This window comes from Megalops cyprinoides, chromosome 17 (assembly GCF_013368585.1).
Source record: "Megalops cyprinoides isolate fMegCyp1 chromosome 17, fMegCyp1.pri, whole genome shotgun sequence".
NCBI classification, from domain to species: domain Eukaryota; kingdom Metazoa; phylum Chordata; class Actinopteri; order Elopiformes; family Megalopidae; genus Megalops; species Megalops cyprinoides.
The window spans coordinates 18,074,022-18,101,971 of NC_050599.1; the positions used below are offsets into that span (position 1 = coordinate 18,074,022).

At 38.4% G+C, this 27,950-nt stretch overlaps 1 protein-coding gene across 1 annotated transcript in view; it reads left to right on the top strand.

Moving 5' to 3' along the window:
* Positions 1-27,950, top strand: part of LOC118791743 (glutamate receptor ionotropic, kainate 2-like) — a 78,054-nt gene that overhangs the window by 16,676 nt on the left and 33,428 nt on the right. The window contains exons 2-6 of the mRNA XM_036549168.1: positions 8,529-8,696; positions 11,252-11,509; positions 14,825-15,006; positions 16,725-16,778; positions 18,016-18,189. Of these exons, the coding sequence (XP_036405061.1) occupies positions 8,529-8,696; positions 11,252-11,509; positions 14,825-15,006; positions 16,725-16,778; positions 18,016-18,189 (836 nt within the window). The remainder of the gene's footprint in view (positions 1-8,528; positions 8,697-11,251; positions 11,510-14,824; positions 15,007-16,724; positions 16,779-18,015; positions 18,190-27,950) is intronic.

A 27,950-nucleotide genomic window follows, 5' to 3' on the forward strand; every position in this document is an offset into this window, starting at 1 on the left:
TGTCATGCTGAATTGTCAAAGTTTAACTGAACAATGACATTCTATTTCCCACACTGTGTTAGGCCTCTTTCTTTTTTCCTCACATCTCTTCCTTGTCTTGATGAGTGTCATGGAGGAATCAGTGAAAAGCCGTGAGGAGAAGTGAGAATTCATCTCTAAAGCTGTGGGATGGCCCCAGGGTGTCTACTTTGGCAGCTGTTGTAGGGGCAGCATTTTTGTTGTGTTTTTATGATTCTTGTCTATTATCATAAACAGTTGTGGGCAGGACCAGTGCTGGAACACACATCTGCATCACAATAATCCCATGTCCACATCAATAACAATACAATAAAGCTTCAACACATTGAAATACCACTTTCATCGCTTGCTGTTTTTGTGGTAAAATGAGTATTATGAGTATGAGTATTTTAACTGTGTGTTGGATAGCACTGCAGGGATTCATGTACAATCATATAGTGGTCATGGTGGTTTTTTTTTTGGTTTTTTTTTTAGCTTTATCTCAGCCTTGTCATACAAAGATAAAGGTCTATTTACGAGAGTCTGTTGCGGAAACCCACTGGTGGAGGCCCTGTCAAATTACTCTCCCATATTGTGATTGTTAATTAACTATGTGCATCTAATCCCATCCATTATATGTGGAAGTTTTACTTCAGGGTCTTGGTATTATGTTGAATCATGTGTGGATGGTGTGGATATATATATGCATATGTCATGCAAGGATGGTGGTGTCTTTTTGTAGTTTTTCATGTTGTTTTGTTGAATGCACGTCGAGCTTAACTTTGGGAGTCACTCTTGATAAGAGCATCTGCTGGATGACAAAAATGTAAATGTAACCTTAAATATACTCACATCTTGTACATCTCTCTGGATAAGGGCATCTGCTGGATGTAAATGTAATGGTAAATGTACTTACATCTTGTACGTCACACTGGAAAAGAGCATCTGCTGGATGTCAAAAAATGTTAATGACATTAAATGCCCTCACACCTTATAAGTCATTCTGGATAAGCACATCTGCTAAGTGATAAAATGTAAATGAAAATAGAAATATTTTGCAGTATGGGACAGTGGTACTCAGTTTGAAGCACAGCCTCACCTAATTTTTGCTTAAGAGGAACAAAAGGTGTGTTTTGAGAAATGTTTGAGTCAGATTGAGTGTTTGTTACTGTGTGACATAGCAATGCATTGAAACCAAAACCATCGCTCCATTCTGATGCAACTGATCATCCTTTCTGATATCTAAACGCAAGGTGCTACCTCACCATTCACTTGCAAAAGAAAAAGATTCCAGCCTTTCATTTATTGGGTAAGACCTTCAGCAAGTCACTGATTAGACACAAAGGATCACTTGTTGATACTGCAGTGTAGTTTGTCATAATGGACATGTAAAATCACACTGCTGTGCTTGTTAGGTTTCCTCTCGCTGGAGAGCATCAAGTCATTTGGCATCATGCTTGCCTCATGTATCATTATCCAGAGGGAGACATACTGTTTTTTATCTGCAGTAGACCACATGAACAGAATCAAAGCACATCCTGTGGGTCAAACCTGTTAGTGTTATAATGTCTATTTAATTGTCCAGTGGATGCCCTTATCCAAGGTGACTTACGTAATTTATATTGTACTAACTAGCCATTTATGAAGCTAGATATTTACTTACGCAATTTACATACTGGCCTTGTTCAAGGGTATAGCAGCAGCATTTCAACTGAACCTCCCAACTTTGTGGTTACAATCCCTGATCCATTATCACTACTTCACAATGCCATCTTTTGGAAAATAGGCACTGACAGGCAAGAGGTTACCAAATTTCTATTTTTTTGTTTCTGGCAGAATTTTAACGAATTTTATATGACTGCTGAATTAATTAAAATACCACATGAAACAGCCATGACCGCTCACTAAGGGACAAATGGCTTATTTCCATACAACAATTAAAGAATTTTATATGACTGCTGAATTAATTAAAATACCACATGAAACAGCCATGACCGCTCACTAAGGGACAAATGGCTTATTTCCATACAACAAAGCAATCTTCTCTAACCGCATTCAAATTAATGCTTTGTTCATAACTTGCTTAGTTCATAACTATTAAAGGGAAGAATCCGCTACTAGAAAGTTCAGCGAGCATCAAACTCTCATGCTCCTGACAAGGTTGTATGCACTTAAGTTGGAGAGGAGAGAGTTACTGACAGCATCATAAGATTAATGTTTAAAAGAGTTCCAGGGAAGAACCTGCTAGAAGAAAGTACAGCAAGCATTTACTCTCATGCTTGTGACAAAGTTGTATGCATTTTGTTTGGAGAAGAGAGGGCTACTGACATCATCATACGATTCATCTAAAAAAGGGTTCCAGGGTATTTTATGTTCAGAGAATTCCTCTGAATAATTAATGGAGCCCTTGCCATGAGTTTTAGATGTGTCACATGTCCTACAGCATGGTGGCATGTTATACAAGTAGAGAGGGATTCCCTGTCTGCCTCATTATCTCAGCATTATGGAGTCAACCCACTCCAGTGATGTGTAAGCAATCAGCATTATGTCAGTGGGACTTTGTGTTAGCTTTATTTTAGACCTGTGAAAAATATCCAAAAGAATCAACCTTGAGAAATGGATTTCTAGAAGGAAATGGAATATTTTGGCATGATTTTCAGTTCCACATTTATGGTTACATGCAAGAGATTACTTGTATTTGGTGGGCCATCTGCACAAGTTCTGAATTCACAAGTTGGTATCCTGAAGGGATGTTGGTAATTATTCTTGCCTTGATATTGATATTATCGGGTGGATGAGTGCTGTCTAGTAAGTAGACGAGAAAGAAAGAAACCAGAGGGTTGTAAAAATGATGGTTCTGTATGTTACGTGTGCTTAAGGTGACTAAATGACTGAAAAGAGTTGTTACACTATGAGGAAATTCAATCTGTCAATGACAACACAAAGGTAAAAACACTTCCGTGGGACCCCAATATAAACACCTATCAACACTGAGTTGACTTAGCTTGCCCATGTGTGTTGGATTTACTGTATTCTATATTTGTGTGTTTTTAGTATTATACACAAGCTTGTGTATAATTATATACCCATAACCTATACTAATACCTGAACATACTGTCATAGTATTGGACAGATTACAAGGTTGTCCTGATAATAACTCAAATAAAAACAAAAATAAAAAATAATAATAATAAAAAGTGATCGATGTAGGGGGGAAAACAAAGAACAACAACAAATTTTTTGTTTGTAAAGCAGAAGGTGTCAGCAAGGAGAGCTTGGAGTATAAAGAGCTTAGTATAGAATGGTATCTAGAAAATCTGTCTTTGCCTATGTTGTGTAACTTGTAAAGGGCCAATAAATGAGAAAGAAATGGAACTTGCGGTGGAATGCCATGAATTATAATTAGGTGCTGAATGATTATAATGGCTCTGCTATGAAAGTACTGCTTCCCAGCACTGGTGTTTTATCACTGTTCCTCATTAGGGCTATTCTGTAACATGTGGAGAAAGGATTTAATTTCTTTGACAGGTTTAAATGTGGCAGTAGCCATGCTATTGACATAAAGCCCATTACCACTTTTAAAGCACATGTCATTATTTTTTTGCCCATTTGTTTGTTTTATATATGCAGTAATCTTGGGTGACTTGCAATGCTTCAATTTTAGATCACACTCCCTAGCACTATATATTAGCTCTTTTGAGGTCCAGCATTCACAGTAATGGTGCCAGGAGTAGACTGCTCCCTTTCACAGAGAGGACAGGCTTAGACTTAATTCTTTCTGCATATTCAGCACTATAAGCCACACCAAGTCAAGGATGACATCAAATTCCCAAAGTAATAGGAATAAGCCCACCCTGTAATGGCAGCAAGTTTCACAGACACAGCCCTTAATCTCTGCAAATGACTCCTTGTACCTGCATAGGGGAGATGAGGTCTCTCTGAGTACATGGTGCTTGAGAGGTCATTTAATTGGAGATGGAGGCAATGTTTGGACTGGCTGTCATCACAGATGTGCATTTTGGCCCTGTGGCCCATGTCTTTGCCTGTGTTAAATTGGTATAAAATGTCAGGGTTCAGAGGATACCATGAACAATATACACAGACAAGCTGAGCTTCACTGAAAGAAAGCAGTAATATTGAATAATGCCACTGTCAGACATTCAGTACAACACTATTACACCATTCTTACAGAAAGATATGTGTCTAACAGTTACGCCTCATTCAGGAGTCATTCTGTCTTCCCTATCCCAATTATTTCACTGAGGAGAGGACCCCGGGGATGGACCTGTGGGTAGTGTTACTGAGGGCATCTGGCATTTAAATAGATAGGCGATGTTTAAATAGCGTCAACAATGTCAGTTTAACTTATAACAGAGTTTCTGTACAAATGTTTAAACATAAGGGTAACATGGGTCATCTCTTTTCATGCAGGCCCCTGGCATTGCAGTAACATTATTATTCCAATATTTTTTATGGAAATTCCATAGGAGCTGCTATTTACTCAGGCATACTGTGTTATTACTGCAGGAGACAGCACAAAGAGGAAGTAAAATGAGTTTAGTAGGGCTGGGGATGTAGTCAATTTGGTTTCATGCATTGTGTCTGACAAAAATAAAACATGTTGGTGTGTCAATGCAGCACGATGCAATGACATATAGGCAGCAGGCAAGCCATTAACTCTGTATGACTCCATATTTATTATTAAATCCTATATTCATATGTTCACCCCCCCACCTTGGTGTAGTTTTCCCCTTGGATAATTGTGTTTCTCAAAGCTGCAATGACTCACCTACTGAGATTCTGGCCAAAACAGGCTACACATAGAGCAGTAAGACAATACAAAGAGGTGAAGCATTACTAAGGGAATAATGATGATCAAACAAATGTGCATGCTATTGGAATGGACATGGGAATATGTGCGTTTACACCAAGAATCAATATTCAGCAAAGATGTAAAGCATTAACACCTATTCAGGCGATTTGGCTGATTTACTTAGCAGACAATGCCTAAAGGTGAGGTGGATGTAATGAGGCTTGGGAGCATGGTGAAGAAATGTGCGAGTGGGAGGAGAGCCTATCAGATAGTCCAGTAAGGTCTTTCTCCTCTGAGATATGATTTTAAGGAAATTTTGGTCAGTTATCTAGAGCAGTTTATTCAATGAGTAGTTGGATCAGAAAATGACTAAAGTACAACACAGATGATAACTGGAATGCATTTACTGGAACACAGCCCACTATCACCGAGCCACATAATCATCCATTAATCATCTCATCACATAGGTCTCAAACTAATTCAACATCCTAATCAGGATCAGAGTGCAACATCACCTTTAAAATTGAAAACAATTAATCCACACTGACTGGGATCACTTAAACATCACTTTGGTTCAGAGATAATACAGTACTCCTATGTGAAAATCCTAAAAGTAAAACAAAGTTTCCATGAAATCAACATATGAAATATGAACTGCCTTTCCACCTGTGCAGGAAGAATGCTTAATGGAAAGGTCCTGGTTAGTCATTACTATTCAGCATGTAGGTGTTGAACAGGCATTAAATTTCGAGTTTATGTGACTTTTTTAATACGCGTTACATGCTTAATCTTGTCTTTGATAAATCAGAAAGACTTTTTTTCCATTTTTGATTTACTTATTTATAAAGAACATAGAAAATGATGATGATGATGATGATGATGATGGCAAAGGGACTTTTTTTCCAGTGGTACTAACCATAAATAATTCCCTTCAACGTATCATTATGCATGGACACATACGTCCCAGGAAACTGAGGTATTGTTGCCTGATAAATGGGTCATTTATCAAGTGGAGAAGGTGGACTCTTTACCATTATAAAGTGTGTTGCTACTTGTCTCTAAGGTACAGCAGATAATGCTTTCCCATCAAGAAAGACAGCTACTTATGCCTCAGGACTTTCTGATTCAGGGTCCTCATGTTTTTCCATAGTAATGCATTTGTCTCTTTTTATAAATTTGGAGAACCCAATCCTTTGCTTTCTCTTATTTTTGAAATGTCCAAATGTGTCATAAAAGCCACCCCATACCTGCAACCCACAATGACAATCTGGGGAAAAAAAATCAGACAGTTTGATTGGCTTTGCTTAATTTCCACTAGCCTCAGTATTTTTATTTTTATTAGGATTTTTTTCCCTATTTCATAAGGTTCATAAAGGTTTGAAGCATTAATTCACAAGTTGTAGCTGGTGTGCAATGCCTCATCTTTAGATCAACTCATCTTTTAAGTGCCTGGACTTAATATTCCACCTACTTTGAAGGCATGAAGTAGATACTGGATCCTCAATAGAATTTGCTGCAAACGATGACAAACAGGCCGAATGTTATAATTGAATGAGATGATCAGTAAACCAGAAATTCCCTGGGAGATTGTTTGAAACAACACTGATTTGTCTTCTAATACGGCACTCTCATTTTGACCATCGGGGCTTTAATTCATATGCACGCATGCACAGGAGCATACACCAAAACAATCATGATTTCTGAGAAATAATCCCCTGTGCTGTGCTTGTGAGGGAGTGCACTTGAGTAATGAGAATCAAAGCACGTTTCACACAGTGATGCACTTGGCTGGCAACCGCTTGTTGTGTCTCTGAGTTGTAATTTAATCCGTTCGAGATCTTCAATGCTCAATGAAACTCGCTGACCATGAATTTGTTCAAACTCCACAGACTCAGAACAGGAAGAATCTCCATGGGCCCAGTTAACTCTCTATATTTGACCTAGTCCGATCCGCTGTCAATGGTTATTGTTGAATGGAATGAAAAGGTTATGATTAATTCTGCCTGAGCAAACATTCACATTCAACATTCGAGTCACTTTACACCATTCATCTGAGATTTAAACCCTTGATGCTTCGGCTAAGAGCGCAGTGTTCTGGCCATCTCTTCCTGCTGCTGTCACACAATTAGCAGGACAATTTTGATTTGTTTCTAAATAATCACTGGTGCTCTTAGAGGAATTAGTAACTTGGTAGAATGGTAGATTTGCAACGTTCCAGCCATCCATGCCAGAGGCACAGTAATACTTCTGTCAGTGCTCCATTGAAATGTCGACAGTCTAACCTGAAAATGCTGCGATAAAGAGTACCTTGAGAGTTTTTGCCTGATCGGTTCTTCAAAATGATTTTATGATATGAAGATCTGCCTGATGGGGTGTTTTTTTTCCCAGATTCAGCACTTTACAGATAGAGAAAAATAGAGAGAGACCCTGCACAGACACTGCTCTCGTAGACTGTGAAGATGGATACAGCCATAGAGTGATCTTGTACTGTTACAGCTCAATGAAATGCTATTTCAAATGAAATCCAAGTGAAGTCTCCCCAATAACACAGAGTGAAGTCCAGTTAACATTAAATTTAAATAGCCTAGAATGTAATTCACATTTTTTTTCCCCAAACAAGTTCATCAGCTTGCTCCTTCACTGGCTTTATGAAGAACATTAACTGGCACATAGAAAGAAATGTAATGGCTTCCAATCAGCATCATGCTCACAGTCCGTGGTCTCTCTTGTTTTTACTCAGACTGTTTCATCAAATCACCCCTCTCTTCCAGCATTGTTCTACCTTGATGGCGCAAGGCGTCGGTGGGAAATCTCCTGTTTGTGTAAGAGGGACCCATGGGCTTCTCTCTACAGCACGCCCCATTACACTGATAGTCATTAAGTCCTTTGGCTTCATTACAGAATGCGACAAGGGCCTCCCAGGGCAGGCGTATGAATGATGGGAAACGTTACACACTTTCACTGTTGCAAGTCGCTCCTCTCCTGCTCTCTAAAGAAGCATGGCAAGCAGTTAATCCACACAGTAATACCCAGTGTTGTGCTGTATCGGAGGACTGAAAGTGGGCATGCAAGGCTTTGAGTAGAATGAATATGCATGGTTTGAGGGTTTTTTTTTTTCATGTGTTGCTCCAGAGGATTTATATCTGTAGCTGACTCCATGTGAGTACACAGCCTGGGGGAGAAATCTAATTAAAAGTAATGAACTGCAAGCTGATAGTGTACAGATGCATACATTGAAATATATCAGATGCATGTGAGTGACAGGTTTAAAACATGTTAGAATTCTGTTTACAATAAACAAACAGCTTGATGGCATGAGGACCATTAAAGGAAATGAAAGTGGAAAAAAGAAGCTTAATCTCATGGCCTGGTGAGTCCCAATGACCAGAGAGAGAACACAATGAATATTGGAATAGCTCCAATAAAACACCTTCCACAGAGTGCTGCACTGTTGGTCCCTGAAGACCCATCCATCCACCCCTAAATGAATTGAACCAAAGCTGCCTCCTCTGTATGTTCAAACACTGCGACACCCTCTCCTTAACATACAAGGACAACACATTTACTTTCTATTGGTCGATATATTAAGGTTTTCAACAGGTATTCTGATTAGTGACAAGTGCCATGGTGATTTTAAGTGGACATGAACACTATACTGATAAATCCATTGTTGAGAACTTTGCTGCTAAGCCTTTTGTTTCCTTCTCTTGTTTTCCAGGAGGAATATTTGAATCCATTGAAAGCGGTCCTTCAGGAGCTGAGGAGCTGGCCTTTAAATTTGCTTTGAACACGATTAACAGAAACAGAACTTTACTGCCAAACACAACACTAACATACGATATACAGCGGATAAACATCTATGATAGTTTTGAAGCTTCAAGAAAAGGTAAAGTCTGACAACTTGTAGTCTTTGTTTTGACACAGGTTTATGTGTTCTGAGATCAGTTATGGGAAGAAAAGTTTATGTATTGCTTCATCTGAGCAACATAGTAGTGTTCATTTACATTTCAGATGTGTGTGTGTGTGTGTGTGTGGACTAATTGTACTGAGAAAGAAAACTGTCAGCAAAGAACTGAAGTTAAATAAGAGTGAAAATTCGTTGTAGATAATGACTCAGAAACGTGAATGTTCCTGTAGCTGCAGACCATTTTATGAATGACAAATTATCAGTTTTTTTTTTTTTTGTAATTAGCTAAAATTCTGTAGAGAATAGCAGTAATTTAGGGGTCTTATGTATAGGTCCCAGATTTTTTTCACTACCACATGACCTGTACCTAAATATTTTCCTTGAAAAAGTTGATCAGTAAAATTATGTGCATTTTTAAACAAGCATGTAATAAGCAGCAGGGCAGTTCCCCTTACTGAGCCAGACTTAAATAAAAAAATAATTTAAAAAATATATCTTCTGAGGAGCATATCTGTAGTCACTGATAAATCAACAGATGTGAAAAATCACGTTTTCATGTTTTGTTAGTTTTACAATGACAATTAATCATGGCTGATTTGAAAGATTTGAGATTATTCTGGCTCTCAAATTACACTTTGGTGGAAGATGGCATCATGAAATATTCAAATGCATTTGAAGTCAATTTTAAAAAATTTAACTGTTTATATCAAACAATGTGAACTACATGTTCAAGATGTATAATGCCATACAGAATGTTGTCAGAATCTACAGAACCTACAACAAATTTGAGGATCTGACAAAAGCGAGATACAATAAATTAATAACTATCAATATAATTAAACATTCAATAAGATTGCAGAAAAGGCATATTACTACCCAATCAATTGAGAGAGAAAAAAAAACATATTATGGTCAGCCAGCTCAACCAGCTCACAGATCAGCTCACAGACTGTCAGGACTTTACTCTTGCAGTCTGAATGTGCAATCCCTTCCATTATGTTCTATTTCTTGTTGTGACAAGGATTGTAATTCCAGACTGGACAGATACAAACTATGCAAAAGAGAATAGCAGTGGAATATCTTCTGATGAATTCTGGGATAAATCTGAAAGAAATATTGTCACCAAATATTTCCATGTTCATATGCTCATGTGTCATATAGCTTAGTGTTCACACAGTAAATTCAATCCATTAAAGAGAAAACTGCAAATGAACTGGAAATGGCACAATTTAGCTACAAAATTTAGAAAACTAGAATTCAACTATGTCGTATATGTGACATTCACATGCCCCTTTTGTTTTATTTGACATGCACCTGTTGCAAATAACTTAATCTATTTTTGCTTTACACTATTGTTTATATATGGAAATTTTAACTAAAATTGAATTAAATTGAACTCATTGAACTAAAAATTGAACTAATTTTAAGGTCAATTTCACTTTCTTTTTAAACTAAACAAAACCATTCTGTACAAAACCATTCATACACTGTTATGTAAACATTTTCATACATTGACACATTCTTTACATTTCTCAGGTAAAAGACTGAATCTGATACGCAATAGTGTCATCGCTGCTGATGTTCATGTCAATACCCTCAATTTGTGGTAATTAAATGATTAATTGAGACCTGAGGGACTGCAATGGAATAATTGTTTCGCAAGTGAGAGGATGATATATAGCCCCATTTCCAGCTATATGAAAAACTACTTATGAATTAATAGAATTTATATATTTATGTACAGTAATACACTATTCAAGTTCATATATACAATTTCTATATGAATTACATGTCATATAGTGAAATGATGAAGCAGGGAGAATGTTTTCTTCTAATGATACTTTTTAATTTGGAGAATCCAAACTATAAGAAGAGTGTACTCTCTTTTCAAATCAAATATTTGTTTGTGTTTCTTACTCCATACTCCATAATTCTGTGTAGAATCTTGTCCAAGTAGAAGCTTGTCCAAGGTGAATAAGTGGTTGATTGAGACCCAAAAGTGGAGGACCCTAATGCCAGCCAGTTAGCTTCTTAAACCAATCATTAAGTCCAATTAGTCTCCCTGGCCAGTTAATCACTTGAATCAGTCATTAAGGCCAATCCTCCATCTCTCACCAGCCAATCAGCTGGTCAAGCTAATCAGTTCTATCCTGCCTGATAGCAGGCCAATCAGTCACAAGGTTTAAAACCCAAACATTTAAACAAATTAAACAAGGTGTCTTCTGAACAAGCTTCCTTTTTAAAAGTCTGACCAAATGGCCAAGGGGAAAATGTCACAGGACATACATACCCTCATGACACAAATTGAAGGTACACATCCATGTACTGTGACTGTCTTAAAATGTGAACAGGTATAAATGACTTGAGTTTTAGCGGCATGCATGAGATTATGTTGTGAAAAAATGACGAGGTTCCAGGAGACCGCGCACGAATATTAATATATATGTAGATAAGTGACTCGGCTGGAACAGTACCCACTAGCACGTTTGCCCTTTTCTTTTCTCACCATTGACAGACTTCTATCTCCTCTTCAGCCTGTGATCAGCTGTCCCTGGGCGTGGCAGCCATCTTCGGTCCCTCCCACAGCTCCTCAGCCAATGCAGTACAGTCCATTTGCAACGCGCTGGGGGTGCCCCATATCCAGACCAAATGGAAGCATCAGGTCTCTGATAACAGGGACTCCTTTTACATCAGCCTGTACCCAGACTTCACCTCCCTCAGCCGGGCTATCCTGGACCTGGTTCACTTCTTCAAGTGGAAAATGGTCACGGTGGTCTATGACGACAGCACAGGTGAGAGAGGTGATGGCCAGTTGTGTGTAGTACCTTACATGAAACAAAGGATCACTCGTGCACTGATAAGGTTTAAAATTACACAAAATCAGTCCAAATTTATTCTTTTGTTAAGAATGGACATTACCATGTATTCTTGGTTTTATTGCAGAGAGAGAAACATGATATAGACATATGTTTAGAGCATTCTTACGATATGTATACAAAGTCTAGTTTGAGAAATGAATTATATATAGATTTTAATAGTTTTACGTTAGAGACACGGAAAAACAGTACAATAAGATCAGACAGTAATTTCTCCCATTTAATACTAAGATAAAAATTCAGACATTGCATCTGTACCATGGGGACACATACAAGCTTTGCAATGTTAATTAGCTAGCAAGCTCTACTGTTTTTTGAGGAAAACTGTTGAATTATATTTCCAAAACTCAAGGTCTCTGTCTCCTCAAGGTAAGGATCAAAGTAAAAGCTGTGGTGTACATGTTGCAGGACAGAACTATAAAAATAGATAGAAAATTAATTGTTTTTACTTTGTGATTTTTAATTAAAAACTGATAGGTTTTATATTCTATCAGTTACATTTAGTATTATTTAGTTTATTTACATTTAGTAGTAAATTTTAGAATGTTAACCAACTATGTAACTGTGCTAATCAGCATCTTGCACATGCTGAGGGCAAGGGCTAAAAGTTAAGGGCATGATTAACATCAATGGACAGGATTTTATTTCTGTGTTTTCTCAGAGCACAATCTGTCAAGTCTACCTAATAGTGCATCAATAACATTAACATTAACAAGTGGTTTTGAAAATATCTAGCCTGGACATATCTGTCTGGAAAGGGTCATGGTAGCAACATTTGGCCCATGTATTCGATGCTTACTTTTTACATGAGATTGGTAACAGCCCTGTTTGTTACACATGCTTCTTTGCAAGTGTGGGGAAAGGCAGACCGACAAAAGCTCTTAGCTGTTGTGATTGGACTTTGGCTTAGGAAGGCAATACTTTCACGGGTAAGCAACACCTGGCAGCTGAACCATGAATATTTAATTTATGATATAACAGCCCAAACCAAATTAGGATGACCCTCTCCAAGCTGAGAATTAAGTGTCCTATGCTATGCTTCTGTCTGCTGAGAAGGCCAGAAAATACCAAGCAGTCCTGGGCTGCTTGAGTAATCTATTTCAATAAATTCCTCACGACTGGATACTGTAAATCCTGTGCTTCTACAGCAATGCATAAATGAGCAGGCTCCACTTCTCTCCATGATTGAGTTGCATTCCTTAGTGGTTTGGAGCTGTCATTTTATTGCAGGGGCAATAATTTAGGCACACCAGCTGAGTGTGGGTTTATAAGTCACCAGTCGAGGAGAGTTGAGTCACAACTGGAAATCAGGATGTTCATTCGTCAAACCATCTCTCTCTCCTGTTCCTATTCCCAAATCATTTCATCCCTGAATTCTCCACACACGGCCAATATATGGGTGCACTGGTGGCATGGCAGTAAAGTAACCCAGGAGCTGGCTGTGTATACTGATTAGATGTTTAAGAAAGCAGTGTCTCTTTGGGTCCTTCTTTCTGTTTTATTGAGGGTGTTTCACTGGCTACCCCTGTTTGCTGGAAATAAACTCCTGCAGTACAACAATTCAGAACAATTTGGCAAGGAGCTTTAGATACTATATTTGAAATGTAGGACAGGCTGTTCCTAAATAATCACTCTTAACTGTGTTAAACAGATGAGCAGTGCTTGAATTCTTTAGAGGTGGTCAAACACAGGTTTTCTCATTTCTTCTGCGACTACCATATTGTTCTTTCAAATGCCCTGATTTTATAAAGAAACATGGAAAGTAGGATGATACCTGAATATTTCATGTTTAGTCCTAATGAATGAATGCCTCAGGTTTTCTAAACAGGCCTTAAAACATCCATGCTTATATTTTTATTTCATTTGTTTGACATTCAAACAATGGCGGAGCAACATTTTCAGAGGTTATTTAGAGTTCCATTCACTCATTAATCCTTATCCGTGACTGTGAGTACTTGTCTGACACATGCAAAAGAAGAAAGTGGACATTACTACTACATGTAGTTTTTTTTTTTTTTTTTTTTACTACATGTACTTTAAAACTAAGGTCCTTCAAAAAATCCAAGACACTCCCTTTTTTGCCTTTTTAAAATGGCTTTTTCTCATAAGATTATTTTCAAAACTAGCTAAGGATGATGGGACTATCAATATGATGTGGCCCAAACAGCTTTTGTTCAAGTGCAGTTTGCTACACAACAGGCATGAAATATACAGGTGGAATCAGCCTATTTGAGGTATTAGTTCCTTGCAATTTCCCCACTTTTCCCAGAACCTTCTCCTCTCCTCTCCTCCCTGAGATCCACTCTGTGACACATTCCATTTAAACATCTCACTCATAATACCTGTGAGCATGAGGTTGACAAACTCATTGCTCTCACTGTGCTCAGAGATACTGGTGGTATCTTAGGTCCTCCCAGCCCATTTTGTGTTTTGCATGGATGGAACATCCAAGGCAAATTAGGTATGGATAGAAGGGAAAGTCAGGACACATTGAGTAAAGATGAAAACAAACAGACTTGCAACTCCCCAGTGAGTTTGCTGCTTTTCCACCCATGCCAGGACAGAGAGACGCAGACTTAATGCAAACTGAACTGATGAGGCTGAAAAATGGATTGAGGCCAGCATAATTATCTTGTTGTGTAAAGCTTTGTCCAATAAATTTTAAAAATGTATTTTGGCCCTCTTCAATGCTTGTCAGGTCTTAATGTTGTCCTGTCTTTTTTGTGTCCTTTACTGTTATTCATGCAGTACTGTTGTCCTGAAAGCCATTTCATCAGGTTGTTGGTGTTGAATGCATAAACAAATGTTGATCCTCCCCAACCTCACCCTTGATCTGAAAAAAACTTGGCCCAAGATTTCCTGAATGCCCTTCACTAAATATGGTTTATGTGAATGGGGTTCAACAGCAGCAATTATTCTGTGTGTGTTTTGTGAATGTGTGAATTTGTAAATTAATGAATTCCTGTACCCCTTTTGAGGGTATTGCTATCTGAGCATTCATAGTCCCAATTTTGGAAATATGACTGATATTTTTATATCAGATTAACAAGTAATGAAGGAGGTGGTTTTAATACAGTGGTATAGGAGCTATAATGCTGTTTTGAGTATATTTGCTTCCCTTTCAATGCCCCAACACTGAAACATTTGTCTCTTTTGGTCCATGATTCTCATCACAAGTGAACCAACTCTTTACACGGGTATGTTAAGGGTATTTCCTCTTTCCCTGTCCAGGACTCATTCGGTTGCAGGAGCTTATCAAGGCTCCCTCTCGATACAACATTCGTCTGAAAATCCGTCAGCTAACTGCGGAAACAAAAGATGCCAAACCACTGCTGAAGGAGATGAAACGAGCAAAAGAGTTCCACGTGATCTTCGACTGCGGGCATGAGGTGGCAGCTGGCATCCTCAAACAGGTGAGGGCCTCTACATCTCAATTATCAGTGATTCGTTAACATTTTTGTCTGATGGTATTGATCAGGTACACCTGAATGCTGTGAAAATAGAATTTTCATCTGCCACCTTTGCATGCTTTTATTTAATATCTAGTTCTATGTTACAGGCTTTCAAAGCAATATGCAGGGCATTTATTGTTACATGAAAATGCAAGTAATATGACCAATGTAATGGAAGACGTTTGTTTTAATCTAACAAATGTACACTACAGAATGAATCTTAAATCCATTCAAATATATATTGACTAATTACAAAAATCAGAAAATATTTATTAACATGAAACTTATTCCTTTAATTAATTGAATGAATTTATATATAATATATATTAATATATTAGAAAACTAAGAAAATTAAAATATATTTGACAAAACAGTCCTGCAATAATCTAAATAAATGCGTCCATACTCTTACCACCAGGACATTGATCCCCGTTTTTCTCAAGTAATCCAGTTAAATTTGAAAATTTACATTTAATAATTATACAACCTATAGCAATATAAAAAAACATGTTCTCAGTTAATAGTCCAAAGCAGATTTCTAAAAATTGGAAAAGCTTAATTAATCGATATGGAGTCTATTATTAATCTATTATTGACAGTGGAGTATAGCAACAGCTAGGACAGAAACCTCATTAATGACATCAGTGGAGAGCAATGAGATAAAAGATTATTTTATTTGACAATAGCAGTGTGTTTCTATAATTAAAGAGTGGGTATGTAATTTCAATACTGTAGAATTACTGCACAAGCTTATTTTAAGGATTAATTACCATAAATGTGAATTTATGTTTCTAGTGCAAAGTAAATACGTGAGTGCATGGCATGAGACATGAATGAATTATTGAGTGATTGAGTCTTTAGAAAATCTCTTTCTTTTCAAGATTGGATTCTTTCCTCTCTTCATGCACCAAGCAGAACCATTGGTTATTTGATATTTTCTGAAGAAATATAGATTTCAGTTAGTTCTTTGGAGAAAATAGATCATTGTATTTTTGAGTGGATGTTAATTAAATGCAGCATCCCCCCCAACCCTCATCAGACGTGTATCAAATATTAAAGATAACATGATTCACCCGAGTGTTCAAAGGCCTTTTAATCAATTGCTGAACCGCAGATTGGTAATGAAGGTCAAGGACTCCCATCATAATGGTAAAAAGAATATGATCTGCTCATATCTAGTCCTGGCGGCCGATATTTTTTCTGCAAAAGTCATAATTACCAGGTACATTCCTCAACATAGATTCCCAATGATGGATGCTCAGTAGGTTTGCGTTCTTAAAAATTGTTCCATTGTTCAATTTTAGATGAATGCTACTACATGTTAGAGCAAGTTATGCAGTTCTTTTCCCTAAAGGGGTTATTTTTGTTAATTCAAGTGAACAAAGCTATGTCTTCAAGTCACAAAGTTCCTTCATATTTGGTCTTAGCTGTATGTTAGAAATGCTGACTGCAGTAGTTGTGGATGCTACATACTGCATTTAGTTTGATGCTTACAATAATATTGAGAATGCACTAAATTCAACACCCTTTTGAGCTTTTGTTAATTTTACTTGTGTTGTTTTGAACTGCCAGTTCTTGAACAGGTCCTATTCCTCATATGGTGTGCCAGTGATGATTTTGTTTCAGACACTGGATTGAAAAGAGCGAAACAATCTTTACAATCTGTTTCCTTTACATAGGCACTGGCCATGGGAATGATGACAGAGTATTACCACTACATCTTCACAACTCTGGTGAGCAGTTTAAGAAACGCTTCTCAAAAAAATGATAATTGCATCCATTACCATTCATTCGTTTTATACAAAAGAAGTAGTATAACCTTGTTTGTCAGATGACCACCAGCATCTCGGCAAAGCATCAAAGCGCATGAGATGTCAGGGGCATGCAGCTTTGTTGGATGTTGTGAGCCTGATTTGTCAATCAGTAGTTATTCAGTTTTGCACCTGCATTTCTTTCTTGAAGTTGTGTTTTTCCAAAGGTCCCGTCTCCGTGTGTTAGTCAACTATGTACCGCATTTTCCATTTCCACACACCATGTAATAGCTAGCAGTTGCTTGTAAGACTTAGGCTCTCATATTACAGGGAAATGGATGCCCACAACATAGTATTAGTATCTAGTTGCCTTTTCTCCTCATTGTGTCGGTTCTCATCCTACACCAGAGCAGCATGGTCAAGGGATTGTTTCATACAAACCCAACCTATTCCATCAACTCCCCTGTGTAATTTTGATGATACCATGTAAATGTAAGTTCATATTTAAATTTCTCTTACTCATGCAATGATCAAAATCCTGATGCTTCCTGATGCTTTGATGCTAAAGTACAAAGGGACTACAAAAGGTGGTCTTACCAGAGGGAAAGAGGGAAGACAAATATATGAAAATTGCATCAGTGTCCCAGAGGAAATGGAGTTCAGACATTACCTCGGGAAACCAGTTACATAACGAATAAGGCATGCTGCTTCATGTGTCATATTTTATTCATCTGAATAAGACCTTGAACAGTGTTATTTAGCCTCTTTGACACACCCCCTACAGGTGAAATGCATTCATCTATGTTCAACAGACATCAGCATGTTGAAATGTGGACATTGTTATGTGAAATTCAGTCTGATAGGTGGGATTTGCTTTTATTTCCAAATAATAAAGTCTCTGTACTACTTTGTGAATGCTTTTGCAACAAAGGCAGCTATCAGCCTACCTTAGATATGTCTGAATATGTCCACATGTCCACAATGGAGAGTGGGTGTATGAATCAATTATATGTGATTTATATATACATATATATGCTCATTTTCTGCCGGCTTTGACCAGAGATGCTGGTTTAATATACTGTAAATTAAATTGTTCTTAAGTGAACTTCAGAGGTCTGGGAAGATGATAAAAAATACACAAATACACAACAAAAAAAACTTATACACAATACTCTGAGTTTTATTATTTATTTGGTGATCTCCAATCCTCCTTTTTCAGGACCTGTTTACTCTGGACATGGAGTCTTACCGCTATAGTGGGGTGAACATGACTGGATTTCGGGTCCTCAACACTGAAAATGCCCAGGTCTCTTCCATCATTGAGAAGTGGTCCATGGAGCGGCTGCAGGCTCCACCCAAACCAGACTCTGGACTACTGGATGGATTCATGACTGTAAGGCAACACTATATAATTCGATTATACTGTGCTGTCATAAACCATGTACCATTTTACATTGCTGGAGGTAACACTCTTTCTGAAAACAGCAGAATTCTATGGATTATTTCCCAGCAAGTGGAAATTCTTTACGTCATGACCAGGCCTCATAGCACATTTTTAGTTACATTGAACTTGAAGTTATCTGTGAATTCCTATGCAGAGAGAGACTGTAGATGCTTATATTACAGCAACTCCATACCTCTTTTCCATTCAAATGTTTCCAGATTGATCTCAGAATTGTTTGAGCTTGTTGATACTTAAGTGAAATTAAATATAAACTACATCAATTTTACAACTCTGAAATAGGATTCTGTTTCGAGGTTGTATTTATAACAATATTATTACATGGTTTGTTCGACTCTCAGACTCCTCACCGGCTCGTGTTTAGCCTTGTCATAGGTAGTCCCATGAAGGCCATGGGAGGTTGTAAATCAGCGCAGGAGAGAGGATGCAAGTCCCACATAGAACAGTTTTATTTTCCAACATGCAGACAGTAAGTGGGTTATGAAATATGTACAAGTATATACAGGGACTGAGAGAAAACAAAACACCACAAAACCATCACACAAGAAATATGTACAATAAACTGTCACTATGTTGCAGTGTTGAGTATAGTACACCAAAACTGGACAGTTTTACACGGCAAACCTACAGAGCATATCTCCTTCCTTCTTCCTCAAGGGTGTATAGGAATGTATATGTTAACATGCAGTCCCTTTACATATCTGAGTAATAACTTACAGAATTTTTCAAATTTAACCAAACAAATAGTCATTACCCTCTCCTGACCATGACAATAACATTTTTGGAAGCCTAAACTGAATAGATCACTGAGTTTGAAAACAAGATCCATTCTTTTGCTTGTACTGCATGTTTGCTCAGGAATGCCCCTCCCATGTAGCAGTCCCACAGTCTCACAGCCAGGAAATGGTTAGTAAAATGCTGATTCATAAACGCTTTAAACAATGCCTGGGGTTCCAACTGAAATCAAAAATAAACCAATGTAGGACAATGGTGTGATGGAGGATAATGGTATGATGATAAAACCTGTTACAATGTAGATACACTGTGATGTACACAGATATTTGCACCTGTCCACCCATATACATAAATAGCATCTATGAATAAGTGGCCAATATGGACAAGATAATGCAGTAATGACTCAACATATGAAAACAGCAAATGAGACCAGGGTTAAACTGTGACCAATGAGGTAAATGATACAATGATGGAAAATATTATGAGCTCTGATTATTTTGTTTTGACAGAAATTGTCTGTGTAGGCTGAAACAAGGGGAGGCTGGTGTTCTCCTTTCAAATGCATGTGATGATGTCATCATCATTGGCCCAAAGTACAAAAATAATGCAATGAAATCCCACTCATTGACCTGCAAAACTTTAACACTCTAAAACCCAGGGGGCAGGTAATTAACCACTGTTGGTTGACTGAAACGTAGACATTGGGAGGTTTCGTGGTGAATGGCTTGTGAAATAAGCTGGAAGCTGGAAGGCTAAACTGATTAAGAAAACCGTAATATGTCAGGCATTTTGCCAGGTCAAAAGTTAATCTCTCACATTATTTATATGTTTTGTTTATTGTCCCCCTGACTCAGTGAGGCAAAATAAAACATAAGCATGAAGGGTTTTTTTTCAGCATTACCTGCGTTTTATTTTATGTAATTAAGACAGGTGACTTTTGGTATTTCTTAATTAGCATTTGGTGATTTATTATTAATCATGTCTTTTTTCACAGAAGGGTATTTATAGGGCGTACTAATATCTTTAAAAGGAAAGATGGAATTTTGTTACATTTTTTACAGAAACAAGCTACTGAGTAATCTGTCCATGCACCCTCACACAATGGTTTGAGTGGGCAGACTTCACTGGGCTCATCTGAACCAATCAATTTCGGCTTGGTTAGTGTGTTTAAAGCATTGAAATCCTGTGAATACCATATATTTGAATGGAAAGAGCAGAAATGGACTTCATGTTCTCCCAGGAATGAAGATGATCACAGATCGCCATCTGACTCTGCAGAAAGAGCAGATCAATTAACTTGTGAGTGAGTGAATGAATGACGGATATCGAGAGTGAGCTTTACAGGTGTGTCTGAGCTCCAAACAGCTCTGGGATAGGTGTCTAGTGCACTTGGCGAATGTGTAAGCAGTTTCTGCATGTCTGTTCCTTGCTGTTTTATAAATTACAGGACATAGCCTCTGAGCAAATAACTGACATTATGAACTGCGGTTGCACGTATTATATTTTGAAGGAAATTTCAAAAGGAAAACAGTAAGGTATTATCCCTATCAGTGACAGTATTGCAGTAGAAAATAGCAAATCTATTGAAGAATCAATCCTACAGTGTAGAAGTGTTTCATTTCTTCGAATCTCTTTGGCACCCTGACCCAAAACAAGAAGGAGAAGTTACTGCAGGAAGAAGTCAGGCAGGAAATATCATTTTTAATTTTCCTTTTGAAACCCATTTTTATTCATGGAAAAGGGATATTCCTTATATTATTATTCAAGGTGTAGAAATGATAAAATCTGGAGTGAGATTGTCAGTGTGCTTTGAGTTCTGCACTCTGTCATGGTACCTCTTTTTCCTTCAGCAGCAATTAGTGTCTCTCACTAAACCCTAATCAAAGTTATAGCTAAACTCAATTCACCAAGCTTGTGAAACTTGTGTAATTGCAAGTCACAGTTTCAGACACACAACCTAGCACAGAGCCACATCTTAACACACATAGTCCTGATTTACTCCTTAACTTGCGTAACAAAGAGTCACAACTTAACGTGGATAACCACGAATCGCATGCTAACATCCAAAAACACAACGCATCTTAACACATGCAACACTAATGAGAATAATGTGACACGACCTGCATTAGCACCATTTCTCACGCTGCCCATCGCTCTGCCTCCTGTCTCTCATGCGGCAGGGCCTATGAGCCTGGGCATGGCGTGCTGGCCCTGACTGGACACGAGCCCAGACTCTGTTTCTAAAGCCCTGATTTTGGCGCTGAGTTGGGGACGAGCCAACGAGGCATGTCTCTTGCCTCTCGCTCTACTCAAGGTCAGTGGGAAAGTTGGCTGTCATTGAAAGACAGCAAAGCCATCGGCTTCCCCCCTTTCATTTAAGAAAAGTGAGCAGATACACAGATACAAAGTGCTAAAATGGAGGCAGAAAGCACTGAAATCATCTGGACTCGGTATCAGCTACCCTGATGAGACCAGATTTGGGACCCAGATAGAAGTGCTTCTCACAGCAGAGCTGAAAGCCTGTAAGCCACAAAGAATTTCATGCATTTGCCGAATCTACAGTAGGACGAGTTGTCTGGCCCCCATTTGACACCCGCTGGGTCAAGAATCCAAGACCTACTGTGCATTTCCTCCAGCAGTTGGCCTGGCGTGGTTCTCTACTGGCACCATCCTAGTCTTCCCAATCTCGTCCAAAAGTGTGCCAACACTGTGTGAAATTTCGGCTGCCATGGAAACCTGTCTGTTACATTTTGCTCCAACTCTCAACCCAAGGCTGCAGGGTCAGTACATTGAGAACTGTTGTTATTTTTTGTTCATGCTGTTTGGCAGACTGCAGACCACAGCCCTTTGATAATGATGTCCTGTTGCTGGTTGCAAATGGCGTTGTTCACTTTACTAGAGTTCAGAAATACACAAATGGCTGTTATTTGATTTTTAGTTATTTAGCAGATGCTGGAGGAGAGCTTTCATATTATATTAAATATATTGAGGATAATTAAAAATTAAAAAGATGGTTTTGGCTTCAGTATTTCAGAATTATGTATTTACAAAGCATTACTTCATTTCCCAATAATAAATTAACCAGCTTCAAAAATCTAATTTATGGTAACATGCACTTTTGTAACACCCCATGGTTTGCTGAGGGCAAGTTCAGTTTTGATTTTCTTGTGTTCCTGACAGACATTACAGCAGAAATTGAATGTCTGACATGGGGGCAAAGTTATGCTTAGTGACATGTCATGGTGCAGACTGTTGCAGTACAACAGCAGGAGGAGGGTGAACATTGTGCTGTTAAAGTGAACTGGTTCTGAGGTAGAGCTTTGATAGTATGGGTAGCAGTACTATGGATGGAGATCGATAAGTATTTATTGATGGCTCCTCTACTGTGCAATGCTATAGAGATCTTTACCATGCACAGTTAGCGTTCTCTCACCACACATTGCTTCCTTACTTTGCAGTAGTCATGGCCACATTTTGGATACATTTGTTGGATTATCCTGGTAACGTAATACATGCATGTGGTCGACTGGTCACTGCATCCCCTGGAGTTTAACACTACACAGCATTTTTGGGATTCTCTGGATTGGTGTGTCATCAGGGTCCAGAGTCAATTACACTCGCTTGGCTGTTTGCAGCACTTCTTGCAGAGCGGAATATAGATTTGCCAGCAACTAATAAATCCTTTTGTAATATTAATGCCACTTTGTGTGCGGGTGCTGCAAGCTCTAGATGGTGGACACACAATGTATCAAAACTCAGTCATTGAAAAATGCACCCCTGGGTACTTTGTCTCATTTGATTTGATAGTGAGTTTGAACATTAATATGTCATGAGTGATCCAGCATTATATATAGTTCTATACGGCAGCATTGTACATCTGTTCTTCTGCCAAAGAAATAATTCACTCATTTTGTACTTGTTTACTAAACATTGGAGCCAATCATTTGTTGCATTTTTAATGCCTCACAGCATACATGTAATAATGTTGATAATTACTCTGTGATTACAACAATGAAAAAATAATGTTTGTTTGCTGACAGAAGCAATGCTTAATTCTGAAGTTAGGGCTTGTATATTTGAAGACCATATTACAAGCAATTCAAAATAAATGAATGAAAATGTAATCATGTGAACTGAATGGAGTGCCGCGTTTCCCCCTAGTTCTTTTCTCCCCTTGCATGCAGTGTTACCAATAATGGGCTGGCCTAGTACTGGTCCAGACATAGCCTAGAGCTATCATCAGCTCAGTTTCTCTGTTGCCTTCTAACCAGCTGAGCCCAGCTACCACATCGACACCACCAGCAGCAGCCCCCCACCCACGATGCTGGCATTCCCCCAGGTTACAGCAGCAGCTATGCGTGGTTAAAAAGAGGCCAGCGTCATCTTAAATGCTGAGGACATCTTCTGACTGACACACAATGCATACTTACAGTGAGGCACTAGTAAAGCGTCCCCCATCACCACACAAGGTAATACCTCATTAACCTGTGACAGTGAGGGGCGTCAACAGTGATAGCTGAATAGTTGAAACATGAATATTTTTTCTCTTGATTGATCTGTAGCCTGAACAAACTGTAAAGCAAAGCTTATGCATGCAAAAACATGCATTCACACATGTTAGATGCGCTATAAGGTGATCAGCTGTGCAAACTTTATTTTAGTCCTGTAATAGTTCTGTCAGGCACTGTAACGTTGCTAGGAACAGAGAACAGTTTATTCCATCATATCTTGGAGAGCTGGCGTTTTATTGAATGCCACTGTGCTCTGCAGGGACCAGACTTCAGGTTCCAGAACTGAAAAGAAAATTCTTTAGCCCTAGAGAAATACTCATTTACCATAGCAGTTTGTCAGGAAAACAGCCCTGAATGCAGTGTATGAACAGAGACATACTGGAATTTAAATTCACCTATAAGCTTAATCTCAATATTGTAGATGAAGTATTTCAATAGCATTATGTTGTTAGAAGTCAGACTGCATAGAATTCATTGAGAATGACTACATATTTTCATCTCTTAATGAATGAATAGCAATGAAATATATATAAAGTTGCATTTCTTTAAGAAACATTTTAATTCACTGCTGCCCGATCATTTTGTGCAGTGGAGCATTTCACGGCATGATTCTTCTTGACATTTCATCTCAGCTATGGGCTTGCGCGAGCTCTGCTTTCTGGACACTCTGTTAAAATGCATCACTCAGTGCGCCAGCTGGAACAGGAGGCTGCCAATACAGTGGGCAGACAGTTCAAGGCCAGCTACTTTGCGTGTGTCTGACACAGTGGATATTTAATTGTAAAAACCTACCCTTAAAGGCTTCACACATTTGTGCATTGAATGTGATATCGAAGGTCATTGCTTATTGAGAGGAAGCGGGGTATGGACAGGGACCTGTGAATTTTTCCAGCTTGAAATCTCATGGCTGCTTATTAATGTGAGATGGATACTGTTATCTTAAGTGCCCACTTCATCAGACATAGCCAGCATAGCTGAACAGTAAGTGGACAGCCCTAAGAAATGGACTCTGCTGCCAATAGCGTTTTGTTCCCAGAGGGGTGTGGATGCGTGGTGTATATGCCATTCTTCCCTTCTCTCTTTCTGTCTCATGTCACCTTTTTAAGTACGGATAAATTAGGCACATTAACCATTAAAGCCCCATCATTACGCTTTGAAATGCCCCTGGCCTTTTTGATATTCTTGTTTGCATAGATGCACACCATTTGGCCTTGCATAAACATCTCCTCGGGGAATGTGAGGTGATTGGGGTACCACCCTCTTTTTTAATAATTGCTCATTAGAAGGATAACAAGGTACTCATGGAGAGTAAATTCTACCTTGTGGATTCTGAGGGCTCATTAAATCTGATACATTGTTTAACTGCAATGCTTGAGTGTTTAATTTTTCCTTTCACCCCCTTCGGGGACAACATACCTGAAAACTTGTAGTGTCCCCTGAGGCATCAGTAGTCTTTTTTTTTTTTTTGCGGGGGCGGGGTGTTTGTTTTTTCATTATGCTGATCTGAGGGCCAATTTACTCAGGTATAATCAAACATATGTTATAAATATAAACAGTAATCCCTACAGAAGTAAAATGGAAACAACCTTGATGTGGAGAGTTTGAAGCCATTAGAATGCAGAGACCGACATCGCTATAAACTTGTTTTACAGTCCAAGGAATTCTGTCCACAGATGTTATGTTCGCCCTTGTGTTTGTCTCTGAAATTCATAAAAGAGTGCATTAGGAATATCACATCTGTGGAAAAGATTACTTTGGAAAAGATCACTTTTTTGGATAGATCTGCATATATGCAGTCAGAACCCTCTCTGTGCAGTTAGGTAAGGTAAACTGACAGCGACCAAAAAAGGAACTTGTATATCATGTCTAGAGGAAGTTCTTAAAATGGTTATGAATGATTAGTAATTATCATACTACACAAAAATGAATCACAGAGGAACACCAAAATTCTCACAAGACAAGAAGGGAAAATAGAACCTGTGCCAAGGCTATGGAGTGACATCACTTTCCCAGCTACAGCAAGCCTGGTCATAAACCCATAATACAACTGTTCTAGAGTGGTACAGCCTTCCCGGCCACTTCCCAGTTTGACTGACACTTTTAAGAATTTGATTCAATTGAAAGAGACATTAAATTACTACGCAGTCGCTTAGCTGTGTTTTTTTTTTCGTGTTATCCATTTATACAGCTGAATATTTCCTGAGGCAGTTCAGACTTTTAAATAGAGGCACTTTTCATATTAGCTTTAATACCCTGGTTCAACATTATTGTGTTGCAATTCCACAATAAAATTAACTGTACCTGCTTTCATTACTGGCATGTTACATTTGTAAGGGTGAAATTAAAATATTGGATACAACTATGGTTTTGTTATTTTATTAGCATTATGTTTTTATTTTTTCAAATTATGTCAGAATTAGAATTATAGTTTGATAAATATTTTTAATCAAGAAGGGTTGATGTAGTTGGATCTTTCCTTGTGCTGGAAGACTGTCCCATTGATAATGTGGTAGGCTGTAGCCATGGATACAGCCCTGGTAGGCAATTCTCGTGGACATGGCTATATTAGGTGGTAGTCATGGATACGGCTGTGGAAGGAAATCATTATAGATATGGCCGTTTCAGGTGGCAGTCATAGACATGAGCTAAGCAGGACACTGCTATAGGCTAGCGCATATTGATAAGCCGTTGCACCAAGTCCTTCTGGAGGATCACAAATATTCTCTCATTCATTTTCCAGAAGCAATGGACCCTCTGAGAGTCCAACACATACTCCCAACAGCAGCTCTTCCTCTGAGAGAGGCTGATGAGTGTGATAAAGCACAGGCCATCTGAATTAGGCCAAAACAATGTTCCTGCACAAAAAAATATATTCTTAAACATTAGAGAGAAAAGTATAAATAAAAACAATAAAAATGTAGCTCATTGACTAATTGCATGTCTCAGCCAACAGTAAGCTATATTTTTACAGTCTACCAGTCTCATTTGTTGCTTTACTATAAACTCAGTAGAATGCAAATACATCATAATTCAGTTCGCCAGTACTGCTATTACACTGCAAAAATGTAACACTCCACTTACATTACGGTATCTCAGCAAATAGGTGTTGTACTATGGTAATTCAGCTCTGTGACAGAGCGAAAGCCTGACAGCACTGTGTTAACAGACAGTTAAGTAGAGATAAAATTATATGTAAACAGGGTGTGCATGAGTCTCTCTCTAATTATCCCAGAAGCCCCTGTGTGTCAAGGCCATTGGTAGAATGTACAGGAGCATGTGAGGTGGGCTTGTATGTTGAAAGGAAAGAGATGAACACACAATGTAGGTGTAAACTAGTGCACAATAACTGTTACAGTGCTGCTCAATGAATTGCAAGTAGAACAGCAAGAAGGAGAAAACTGTACAGCACATTGTCATAGCCACAGACAAAACCAACTATTAAACGTACAGCGTATTTAATATACTGTAGCTCTCATCAAGCAGGTGATGCTTCTTAGCCAATAGCTAACCTCACATACACACATTCTTCACACACACAAACAATTAACTCATTTTAAGTAGTGCTGATCTAATTGATTGGTTGGCAAGTTGGATTTGGCTGGCAAGTTGGTTTACACAGGATCGTATAAACACTATGAATATAAATATTTGTTATAAAAAAATGAACTTCATGGGCGGCACAGTTCAGTACAACTGAAGACTTGTCCTTCGTGAACCATGTTATAAATACAAACTCAAATGCTGCACATTATTAAAGATTGGTCCAATGTTAAGAAAATCTTAGTAACTTTGTTTATAAAGTTTCCAGATTTTACAATTAAACACAAGGTTGCAATATGCGCCGTTTGAGCCTGTTGTAAAGAATGATAAGTTCCTGCTTGAAATCCTGCATCCACAAAAAATCAAGACCTCAGTGCCAGAACAGAGGTGGATGTCCTTTGAATGAATGCAGCTCACAGCATGAGTTATTATGTGAAACTGTCCTTGTGTATTTTTAGCAAAAGGAACCCTTTTCAAACCCATTCCACTATAAATGTTGATGAAAAACACCTATAGGCTTTATATGTACGTGCATTGCCACATGACAATTTTACTAAACAAACTGATTTATGTCTCTGGGGAAATAAAAAATAACAGAACTGAAATACCAAAGGGATTCATTGTTTTTTTCGCCACCTACTAAGCTCAATACATTGTGTGCCCTCCATGCTAGCCATGCTGCACACAAAGTGACATTAACATTACGAGTGTTTATTTCTCCCTGGGAAATCATGCAAGCAGCTCTGCGGGCACACAACACCGTGGATCCTTGCAATACGCACGCCGGTCCAGCCGATGCCAACAGCTCTCTGCTGGGTTTGTGGCGATTCAATAAGGCAGTCAGACTCAAACACAAACTCTCTGACAAATGCGTGAGACATGCGGTTATGCACGAATGTGGTGACA